Here is a 12,271-nt window from a genome sequence, read left to right on the forward strand (position 1 = left end):
ATGGGATCTCTCTTGTCTATCTCAGTGACCTTGGTTCAGTGATAGCACTCTTGCCTCTGAGTCTGAAGGTTGCGGGTTCAAGCCCCACTCGAGACTAAAGCACATAATCTAAGCTAACACCTCAGTGCAGTGCTCCTTCGGTATTTCACTGTCGGAGGTGCTATCTTTCGGATGAGGCACTAAACCAAGGCCCTTTTGCCCCCTCAGGTGTACGTAAAAGATCCTATGATACTATTCAAAGAAGAGCAGTGGAATTTTGCTTGGCGGTCAATATTTATCTCTTGACTAACACCACTAAAACCGATTATCTGGTCATTATCTCATTGTGCGACCATGGTGTGGGTAATTTAACTAGTGTTTTCTGCATTGCAGCAGTGACTACACTTTTTAAAAGTACTTCATTGGCAGTTAACAAACGTGCAAATTTCAAAGGGCATTCAGTCCTCAAAGGATTCATTTGCACCGTTTCATTTCAGTGATGTGTGACAGTGGCAAAACATTGTAAAAGGTATTATATAATTGTAATTCTCTCTGCTCTGAGCAGGCAGTCAGGTCCTCAGGTTTAAAATCTCACCCAAGAGAACCTCTCTGCCTTAATCCTGCATTGAAACATTCCCTCAGTACAACACTGAGCCTTCCATTGTGTTCATACCTTTTGGGCTTAAACACCCAATTTTCTGAGTTGGATGAGTGTTACCAGTTGAGCCAAGCTTACATGTAAGTATACAACCTGTCGGGCCTGCACTGCTTTTCTGAAAGAACTATCCATTTAATTCTGCTCCCTGCCCTTTCCCTCTACCTTCTTAAGATGTTTACAAAATGTTTATCCACTTCAATTGGAAGTTATTATGGATTCTGCTTTTAGCACTGGATTTTTAAAAACCTTGCCAACTTGTCCTGCCACCTTTTTAAATATGTATTCACTAGATTCTGCTTTCACTACTGGTACTGTAGAACATTCCATGTCCTAACAATCTTCAGTGTAAAATAAATACATTCTTCTAGCCATTTCTTTTGGTGATTACCATAAATGTGTAGATTCCAGTCAACTCATTGACCAGACTTTGCAGTTGGCTGTGCTCCCTATTTTTGTGCTGTCTAGTTGTCACACAGACTTGCCTTTTACAAATCTGCACTGGCTATTTTTTTATTAATCCATGTTGTAAGTGAGTATTTATTTTATCCTGTAATATGGCTCCTGGAAGCTTGCTTACTACTGAAGTTGGGCTGATCAATCTATAGCTATGCAGCTTACCTTTGACCCTTCTGGAGCACAGGTGTTACTTTGGCAACTGTCCATTCCTTTTGCACAATTTCTATATTCAGAGATGTTGGAAAGATTGTGGTTGAATGCTCTGCTATTTCTTTGGTTTCCCTTGGTATTTTTTGTTATGTATAGTTATCCTTTCTAATTGCTCTCCTATCTTTTCATTCCAACTATCACACCTGTGTGGAAACGGAGACAAAATCTCCACTATTCTCGAGCCATTTATCTTATTAGTCTCCAGTTTGCTTTATAACTAGCGTTGTGCATGCTTTATCTCATGTAATTTGGTTTGCGAGAAAATGTTGCTGTGATTTTCTGATGCAGCAAGTTTTGCTTGCAGCCAAGTCACTGGATAGTATAGCCATAAGACTACAGGAAGAAATAGAAAATCACTGAATCCCTCTGGACATTTCATCTGCATGTGCTAGTGGGGGTGGTGGGATAGCAAGGGCTGGGGGGTGTTAGAGGCCAGTATCAGTAAGATATCCTTGCAAGTTGGCTGCCAATGCTCTTGCCTAGAAAATGATGCATGATATAGGAGCCTGAAGGAAAATAGTAGATAGATGAAGGAATTGTGGAATGAGCGTGGAAAGAAAAATTGATACTTGGGCAGGAATCCTATTTAATGATTAAAACAGCCTCATAGTCTGGAGCACCAAAGTTCTGGTAGTTTATCATCTGAATCTCAAAATAAGATTACCAACCTGGAAGTCATTCCCACCATTCAGCTTCTTGTGTAATATGCACTTTGAAGTTAGAAATGGAGCCAAAGCAAAACTTGTTGATGACAGATGTCCTGTATGTGGAAGCCACTGCACTTGTATAGTAAACTTACTTTCTAGGGAAAGTCCATTGCTTTGTTAAAAACTAGGATGAATTAATGAAAATAAATGAGAAAGGAATGTTTAATCACAAAGTTGGGGCTTTTAATAGTATGCAGTAATGTCACTTGCTCTGATTTGATGTGCTAAAAGCATTTCAAATTGTGAAAACTAGATAAAATATTACATAACTGACATTTGCTACAGCTGATTAATTTTTTTCTTCTAGAAATGGAATTTCCATCCTCCTTGACTAGTACAGAAAGGGCATTTATTCATCGTCTTGCCCAGTCCCTTGGTCTGATCTCTAAAAGCAAAGGGTGAGTCTCAGATTTGGGCTGTTTGAAGCTTACATGCTGTAGTGTCCCTCGAGCAGTGTTGCAGAATATATTGTACAGTGTAAGTGATGCAGATTCTTCCAGTTAACAAATAACTAGAACCTGAACAGAGCACAATTGACATGCTTTTATATTTATTTTTAAATGTTTTAATATATTTAAAGCTACGTATTTAACCATTTTCAGTCTTTCCCGCTATTTTACACCAAAGATATAAATTATATGTGAAAATAAATCAATTACTGTTGAAAGGTGTCATGTCTTTGCACAAATGAAGTGGAAAGATTGCAACTTAATAGCCCTGCCAGGCTGAATAAAGGCCCCAAAATGAACTCCACTGAAATGACCCATTTGCTACTTGGAGAACAACCATTTTGTCAACAAAAAAAATTGGAATAGTTACCCAGCACTGAAGAACTCACTACCATACCATAATGTTCCACAAATAGACAACAAAGTTGCTGCTTTTGTGGGAGTTAGTTACCTTTATCTCCATGTGTGTGGAAAATAATTATTTGATCAGAGTCACCAATGATGTCCTTTGAGGGTGGTATGTTACTCTGCCTTGTGCTCTGTGACCTTTCCAAGGCCTTCATTATGATCTTCCATTCTCCCCTACAAGTTCTCTCTTCACCTTGCTGTACCACTGCCATATGGTACCATTTCAACTTGTCTCTTGTAGAGAGTTCTTCAACCCTCAGTCATTTCTGCTTTGCTAAAGCCTCCATCCTCGAACCTCACTGCCATTCTTTAGATTGCTTCTCACCAACATTTTCTTTAAGCATGGGATCAGCTTCCATGTTTACACTGTGACATTCCAACTTTACCTCTCTGCCATACCTTTGCTCTCCAGGACGGATACAGTCTGCTTGTCTGATGTCAAGTTGTGGATGGATCAGAGGTTTCCTATTTCATTGGCTAGAACAAAGCCTTGCTATTAGGCTTCTGGAAGAAACTCTGCATTCTAGCACCTGGTTCTACTTCTGGTCCCTTTCCCAGCTATGTTCTCAGACCAGACCACACCTGACAGTGTGCAACCTTGATGTCCTTTTTGACCATTAACTGAGTTTCAAACTCACCATTCTAGTCAGCACTATGACCGTCTATTTCAAATTCCTGTAACATTACCTGCTTCCATCCCTCTCTCCCACCACCACTGCTGAAACTCTCATATAAGCCTTCGTATCCAAGCTCAACTTCTACAATAATCTCTTTGCCAACATCCTACAAATTTCGTTGCTCGCATCCAGTATTAAGCCCCACTCGTCTATTGCCTATTCTTGCTGGCTCTGCGTCCCTCAATATTAGTTTCAAAATTCTTGTTTACAAATCTTTCCATGGCTTTGCACCACGCATATCACTCACTCTCTTCCAGTGCTTGACCTGCTGTGTCCTGTTTCCCTCAGCCAAACACCCTGTGCTCTAATGGTAGCTAAACCTTCAGCTATCATGGCTCTGTAGTTTGGAATTCTTTTCCTAAATACCACCGTGTTGCTACAAGCTCTTTAGCTTAAAGTATGTTCAAAACCTGTACTTGGTTTCCGGCCTTAATTCGTCTTCCAAATGATGTTTGCTTTTCCTTCATTTCTCCCCGCCCTAGCCCATGTGATGAGTTCTGGAGCATGTCGCTACATAAAGTACATATTGGTGCACTGTGTAATGGATATTCTTATTGTCTATTCAAATGGAGCTGTGAACGCTATTTGAAATAACGAGAAAGCAAAATTGTGTTTAAAATGTTGCAGTGCAGGACATTTCTACAAGTATTACAGCATTATGGTTTATCTGCACAAAATTTATTTTAGATCTTATGAAACATTTTTATTTTTGTTTTAACATTTTTCATTAATGACTCCATCTTAGTTCGCAATTCATGAGAGCCATACTGCAGTTAAAAAAAACTTTTCACACAGCAAAGTACCCTTTATGTTTACAGTGCTTTGCCTTTTAAAGTTTTTAAGAACAATAATTGATTCTTTCCTTTCAGAAAAGGGGCACACAGATTTCTTACAATAAAGAAAAAAGACGGCTCTGAGATGGCTCAGGCTGTCATGACCTGCACACTAACTCACAGTATGAAACATGCCATACGGAATCTAATTCAGAGGTTTCCTGTGACTAATAAAGAGCGCACAGATCTTTTACCCAAAACTGAACGTGGGAATGCATTAACTGTTGAAGCAGGTATGTATGACTGTTGCCTCCCTCCAAAATAAACAAACCTATTTGGCAAGTCTGTCTCTTTTTTAATTATTTAAAATTATTTTGTTTATTATTTATATAGGTTCATTTTGCACAAGTGTCATTTTGTGAGATTGTGAAATTGAATATTTTGTGAGATTGCTATTTTTAGTTTTACATGTTTATTTTCAAGCTGTGGTTCAGTTGGTTTCACATTTCTGCCCTCCTAGAAAACAACAGAGAAATGAATAAGACCAGTGGTAGACTCAACAATGGCATTCCTCAAGTTCCACCAAAACGTGGGGATTCTGAGTTAGATGCCTTTCGACAGTCTCTGCCTGTTTTTGAAAAGAGAGATGAAATAGTGAAAATTATAAAAGAGAACAGAGTGATTTTAATAGTTGGAGAAACAGGATCTGGAAAAACTACACAGGTGCGTTTCCCCCTTAATTTGTTGATGATACTTGTTTTTATATTGCCTTGTTAGCATATCAAAATGCCTCAAAGCAATTCAGAGCTTTTTTTGAGTCCATTGGCTGTTGTACTGGGAAAACATAGATCCATTAAAACTTTGTTTTATATAGTAGCTTTATATGGAGGGAAATTTTATAGATTTTTGGGGAGAAAATTTTCAGGAAAGGGTTCTGTATTTTATGGCTTGATGTCTCTTGTGTTTATTTTTAGGTGAAGTGCAAATCCCCATTTTTATATCTTGTGCTTTTTGCACATTGATAACTGATTTGACTTAAACCACTTTGCTTTGGCTTTTACAAACCTGTGCTTCAGTTCTCTGAATTTTGTACAGGGGCAGTGTGCACTCTATTTTCGGCACCACAAAACTTCAACTATGTGGATTTCTTAATGCTTTGTAGGCTCCTAAGTATGGCAACTGTGTATATTATTACTGCTTAATCCAAAACAAATGGACTTTTGAAGTTCTTTTCATGGGTAAATGTGTAATGTTAGTATTTCAGCAGAAGTATAAAACTCTCTCTGGCTTATTTTGTTTGGGTTGGAATTGTGATTTTTTTTTTTCTGATTTAAGAATGGACCTCCAAATATCATGCTGTAATCTTTAATATGGCTGAGATGTAGTAACAGCTGCATCACCACCAAGTGAAAGCATAAAATACCAGTAGCTTTTGTTTTCTAGTCTTAATTTTATCTAATATGAGCATATAATTAAGTTTAAAGTATAGATTGCTAAGGGAGGATTGAAATGTCAAATTAATTATTCATCCTTTCCCAAAAAATAAGTGTTAATAATTGAGCGCTTTTTAAAAACTTGCCTTTGCTGAAGGTTCTGAAATGGAATGAAAATTTTCATGATAGTGTTTAAATGTGTTGATTTACAGTAGAACTGTATGTAGATTATATTCTGCCAATAATTAATTTAGTGTTGTAAGCCATTATCCCATTGGTATTTTCTCACCTTTAGTCACGATCAAAGTTTTTACAGATGCAATTTAGTAATGTTTGTTTTAATATCAGTTTGATCTTTACCCTTTTGGAAATGTATGGTGCTGGAGTTTTTTTTTTGAAGAGCATGATTACAAAATAGTCACAGGAACAATATTCTTGAAATTTTCCAAATACTTGCAGCTGTGCTGTTCATTTATTCTGAGTGTCTCTCTCTTAATTTGAGAGTAGCTGTGTTCACTCTTCATTGTATTTTTTTTTTCAGATCCCCCAGTTCCTTCTGGATGACTGTTATAAGAATGGAATACCCTGCCGTATATTCTGTACTCAGCCCAGACGACTGGCGGCTATTGCTGTGGCAGAAAGGGTTGCTGCAGAGAGGGGTGAGAAGATTGGACAGACTATTGGTTATCAGATTCGACTGGAGAGCAGGTATAATGGAAGAATCACAGAATTGTTACAGCGCAGAAGGAGGCCATTTGGCCCATCGTGTCCGTACCGGCTCCCCGAAAGAGCAATTCACTTTGTGCCATTCCCCTGCCTCCTTCCCGTAACCTTGCACATTCTTTCTTTTCATATAACAGTCTAATTCCCTTTTGAATCCTTCAATTGAACCTGCCACCGCCACACTTGGGCAGCAGATTCCAGACCTTAATGACTCGCTGCGTGAAAATGTTTTTCCTCAGGTCGCTTTTGCTTCTCTTACCCATTACTTTACATCTGTGCCCTCTCGTTCTCGATCCATTCACGAGTGGGAACAGTTTCTCCCTATCTGTCCATACCCCTCATGATTTTGAATACCTCTATCAAATCACCTCTCGGCCTGTTCTTCTCCAATCTATCTTCATAACTGGTTCCGGGGATGAGGAACTTCATTCTCGTGAATCTTTTCTGTGCTCTCTCCAGGGTTCTTGCATCTTTCCTGAAGTGCGGCGCCCAGAACTAGTGTCATATATGTTCAACATAACCACCTTGCTCTTGTACTCTATGCCCCTATTAATAAAGCCCAAGATACTGTATGCTTTATTAACCGCTCTCTCAACCTGTCCTGCCACCTTCAATGACTTATGCATGTATACACCCAGGTCCCTCTGCTCCTGCACCCCCTTTAGAATTGTACCTTTTTATATTGTCTCTCCATGTTCTTCCTACCAAAATGAATCCCTTCACATTTCTCTGCATTGAACTTCATCTGCCACCTATCTTCCCATTCCACCAACTTGTCTATGTCCTTTTGCAGGTCACGATGCTTTCAAGTTTCGTACCATCCGCAAACTTTGTAATTGTGCTAAATGCAAGTGCACTTGACATTTAAATTTGCTAATACAAACTTCTTTGTTTCAGGGTTTCCCCAAAGACACTGCTGACATTTTGTACTAATGGAGTGCTGCTTCGAACACTAATGGCAGGAGATGGCACCTTAGCAGCTGTCACACATGTGATAGTAGTAAGTTTATCAGAATGATTCATGTATCCATTTTCCCTAACTGAACAGAACATGAAATAAATGAAATGAAAGCAGAAAATACAGGAAATAAAGGTTCTTGATATCAGAAGAACTAGTATTATGGTTGTGGATCCTTGCTCAGAACTGGAGGAGAGCCCTTTTGTAGGAGTGAACAGGATGATTATCTTGCTGAGGCAGTGAGAAGATTTAACAAAGGAAAAGTGGGAGTGGAGGCATGGAGGTGGGGGCAGACCTGGTCAACTGTTCTGCCAGGCAAAGCTAAATGAAAATCTTTAGATTGGGAAGGGGAAAGATGGGGGGAACAAAGGACTGCTGCGGAAAGTGGTTATCAGAGCATATACTATGGCAATGGACAAGGGGGAAAAGGGATGCAAGCTTTGCAGGGCGGGCTGGGACCATGTTACAGCATGATTCCACCACCAAAGCACATCTTTATATCTATTCGCACCTGTTTTTTCCTTCATCTTGTTGCATCCTGTAATGGGGCTTGATTGTCTTCCAGTTACCAGTTGTAACAAAGATTTAACCTGCCTTTTTTATTTTCAGATGCTGGTAGACTGAATATCTATTTCCAACACTTTTTTGATTTGCAGTTTGTTTCTGTCTATCACTTTTATGGAATAAGTGACCAGAATCCAAAATGCTCTAACAATTCTCTTATTAACTATTTTCATAAATGTGTTAAATGCTAATTTACTGGAATAAGCAATTCTTGAAATACAGCTGATCTGGTGATGTACTGTATTGGTTTAAGCCTATGTTCTTCAGGGTAGTGTCCTAGGCTCAACCATCTTCAGCTGATTCATCAATGTCCTTCCTTTCATCATAAGATCAGAAGTGGGGATGTTTGCTGATGATTGCACAACGTTCAGCACCATTTGCGACTCCTCTAATACTGAAGCAGTCCATGTCCATATGCAGCAAGACCTGGACAACATCCAGGCTTGGGCTGATTAGTGGCAAAGAACATTCGCGCTACACAAGTGCTAGGCAAAGACCATCTCAAACAAGAGATTCCAACCATCTCCCCATAACGTTCAATGGCATTACCATCACTGAATCCCTCACTATCAACATCGGGGGGTTGCCATTGACCAGAAACTGAACTGGACCAGCCATATAAATGCAGTGGCTATAAGAGCAGGTCAGAGGCTGGGAATTCTGCAGCGAGCAACTCTCCTCCTGTCTCCTCAGTGCTTGTCCACCATTTACAAGGCGCAAGTCAGGAGTGTGATGGAATACTGTCCATTTGCCTGGATGGGTGCAGCTCCAACACTTAAGAAGCTCGACACCATCCAGGGCAAAGCGGCCCACTTGATTGGCACCCCATCCACCACCTTCAACAGTCACTCCCTCCAACACAGATGCACATCTACAAGATGCACTGCAGCAACGCATCAAGGCACCTTCGGCTCCTTCGACAGCACCTTCCAAACCCGTGACCACTACCACCTAGAAGGATAAGGGCAACAGATGCATGGGAACATCACCACCTGCAAGTTCCCCTCCAAGCCACACGCCATCTTGTCTTGGAACTGTATCGCCATTCCTTCACTCTCACTGGATTAAATCCTGGAACTCCCTCTTAACAGCAGTTTGGGTGTACCTACGCCCCAAGGACTGCAGCTGTTCAAGAAGGCAGCTCGCCATCACCTCAAGGGGAATAAAGGATTGGCAATATGGCCTAGCCAATGGTGCCCACATCCCATGAAAGAATAAATTTTAAAAAGTAATGAGCTTCTTAACAAAACCAATTAAACTGGCTGCTTTTGTGTCCCTTGAAATGGGCAGGTTACATTTTGAGTCCTAGAAGCGAATCCCTTGTTTGGCTGAGGATTTGTTTAGGGGAAAAAGGAGCGAAAATGCAAACTAACAAAAAAAACTTAGTTTTGAATAGTGTAATGTACATATTTCAACCACACTTGATGGTCAGAGCCTCTGCTATTTCTTCTCTTGCTTCCTTTAACAGCCTAGGATACATTTCATCCAGCCCTGGGGATTTATCCACTTTCAAAGATGTTAAACCCCTTAATACGTCCCACCTCACTGCTAATTTCATCTAATATTTCATGCTGCTGCTGCCTGATACATTGTCTGTATCGTCCCTCTCTTTTGTGAAAACGGATGCCACGTATTTAAGAACCATACCAATGTTCTCTACCTCCAGGCACAGGTTACCCTTTTTTTTTTAAATTCATAAGATGTGAGTGTCACTAACAAGGCCAGCATTTATTGCCCATCCCTAATTGCCCTTGACAACTGAGTGGCTTGCTAGACCATTTCTGAGGGCAGTTAAGAGTCAGCCATATTGCTGTGGGTCAGGATCACGTGTAGTCTAGATCGGGTAATGACAGATTTCCTTCCCTAAAGGACGTTAGTGAACCAGATGGGTTTTTATGACAGTCTGGTAATTTCATGATCTTTACTAATAAGATTAGCATTTTTTTCCAGATTTATTTATTAATTGAATTTAAATCCTACCAGCTGCGGTGGTGGGGTTTGAACTCGTGTCACCGGCGAAGTCCAGGCCTCAGGATTACTAGTCCAGTAACATTACCACAATGCTATCCCCTCTCGTGGTCCCAAATATGACCTCTTTCTTTAGTTATCCTTTTGTTCTTTATGTATTGATAAAAAAAATCCTTAGTTTCCTTGATTTTACTTGCCAATTTATTTTTTTTGTGCCCTCTCTTTTCTTTCTTTATTGCCTTTCACTTTTTATACTCTTAAGTTTTCTGTAATATTGGCCTTCGGTATCTTTCATAAGCTTCCCTTTTTTCCATTATCCTCCCCTTTAAGCTCCTTGGCATCTGGGGGGGCTCTGGATTTGTTAGTCCCACCCTTTTTCTTTAAGGGAACATACTTGCTTTGAACGCTCGCTATCCCTTCCTTGAATACCTCCAAGTGATCGGACACTGATTTAACTTCAAGTAGCTGGTTCCAATCCACTTAAGCTAAATCACATCTCTGCTGAGTAAAATTAGCTTTTTCCCAATTGAGAACTTTTATTCTTGGTCAATCTTTGTCCTTTTCATAACGACCCTAAATCTAACTGGATTGTGATCACTTCCACCAAAGTACTCCCCAACTGATACCCCTTCCATCTGCCCAGCTTCATTTCCTAGAACTAAGTCCTCTCTGTTCCCCCTCTCTCGTTGGGTTTGCTACGTACTGGCTAAAAATGTTCTCCTGAATTCATTTTGAGAATTCTGCTCCTTCTCTGCCTTTCACACCCAATTCTATTCCAGTTACTATTCGGGTAGTTGAAATCCCTCACTGCTACTGCACTATTGTTTTTGTACTTCTCAGAGATTTGCCTACATATTTGCTCTTCTATCTTCCTCTGACTGTTTGGCGGTCTGTAATACACTCCCAGTCGTGTGATTGCCCTTTTTTGTTTTTCAGTTCAACCCATATGATTTGATAATCCTTCTACCTTAACATCCCTCCTCACAGCTATAATTGTTTCTTTAATCAGTGTTGTTGTAGCTTGCTGCCATGTCTCTTCTTTGGAAACAGTAAGATTCTAGAGTACTGTACCTCTAGGGTATGCCTGCTTTCTGCTGGCTTGTGCTCCAGACTGCAGCTTCAAAAGAAATGATGGAAATTTCTTTAGTAAGATGACTTCAATTGACTGTCCAAGCTGGGATTTAAATTTGTGATTCTTTGAGTAATGATCCAGCATTCAATCTGCACAATTACTAAAATGCCTGGCTTTTTTCTTTGTATATGTGCATCTTACTGTTACAATACTTCTCATACTAGGGAACAGCATGGGGAAATGCCAATAGCCAATCATCTCTACTCGGCTGGATACTGCAATCTTTTGGCTTATTCTGGTCTGTTGGGATGACTTCTTCTGTAATTAAATGCTTACTGAACAAGCGGTTGGAGGGGACAAGAAAGGGATAATCTCACATACCAACCTAGAAAATTCTGCCCAACAACTTCACAAAAACTGACATAGCCCAGAAAAGCTGACAAGTATAAAGTAACCCTGAATTTAGTCCTCGTGAAGATGAGTTGCGGTGTAAGTGCAGGAGAATTTGAGCGGATAATTTGAGCTGCAGGTTCACACAACATTTTATCATGCATAGTTGAGGAAAGATCCTACAGCACATAAAAGTGTAATTTAGGGCAGTGGTGGATTTGAATTTAATGGAAGTGTGAGATTTCTTTTTCATGGCAATCTGGTTGCACCTCCAGAGAGGTTTAAGTTTTGCCACTTAATTTTTTGGCATTTTGAAGGCCCATGTAATGCTGTCTTTAAAGGCAAAAATAATTTCTCCTGGAAGGTTAGATGTTATAAGTATGAAAAAAAACCAAATTGTATGGACTTCATTGCAAACTTATAGGGTGAAGCCAAAATAAATGGGTTCATAGTTATGTTAAAATAACCAATAAATGTGTAAATATTTGTCCACTGTTATTGCCAACAGTAATTTTTGGTCTATTTTGCTCTTGAACCTGACGAGGTCTAATTTCTTGAAATAAAAATAATCATTAAAGTAAAATGCATAGGAATATGCTTTCCAGGAACAGGCATGAGGAGCTGTGGTGTATGCTTTGAATACCTCCAATCTGGGGAAAGCTGTTATAGTCTGAATATTATTCATTCCTTATATTTTCCCATACACACTAGTTGGTACCCTCCATCCACAAAAGATGATGGACACACAGCAAATAATAAGTGGGTGTCTTCTCTTGATGCACCTTTGCTGATGGCTGTGAAGGTCAATCCTTGAGAGTCAGGTTCTGCCACAAGTACCACACGTGA

At 39.8% G+C, this 12,271-nt stretch overlaps 1 protein-coding gene across 6 annotated transcripts in view; it reads left to right on the plus strand.

The window, feature by feature from the left end:
* The window catches only part of ythdc2 (YTH domain containing 2), a 175,707-nt gene that overhangs the window by 14,132 nt on the left and 149,304 nt on the right, over nt 1–12,271 (plus strand). For all 6 annotated transcript variants that reach the window (XR_010974877.1, XR_010974878.1, XR_010974879.1 and 3 more), the window contains 5 exons: nt 2,318–2,408; nt 4,414–4,610; nt 4,838–5,040; nt 6,292–6,458; nt 7,371–7,473. Coding sequence is in view for 1 of the 6 variants with exons in the window: in XM_068029854.1 (XP_067885955.1) it covers nt 2,318–2,408; nt 4,414–4,610; nt 4,838–5,040; nt 6,292–6,458; nt 7,371–7,473 (761 nt within the window). In the remaining 5 variants the exon portion in view is untranslated. The remainder of the gene's footprint in view (nt 1–2,317; nt 2,409–4,413; nt 4,611–4,837; nt 5,041–6,291; nt 6,459–7,370; nt 7,474–12,271) is intronic.

The sequence above is a fragment of the Heterodontus francisci genome, chromosome 4 (assembly GCF_036365525.1).
Source record: "Heterodontus francisci isolate sHetFra1 chromosome 4, sHetFra1.hap1, whole genome shotgun sequence".
Taxonomy (NCBI): Eukaryota; Metazoa; Chordata; class Chondrichthyes; order Heterodontiformes; family Heterodontidae; genus Heterodontus; species Heterodontus francisci.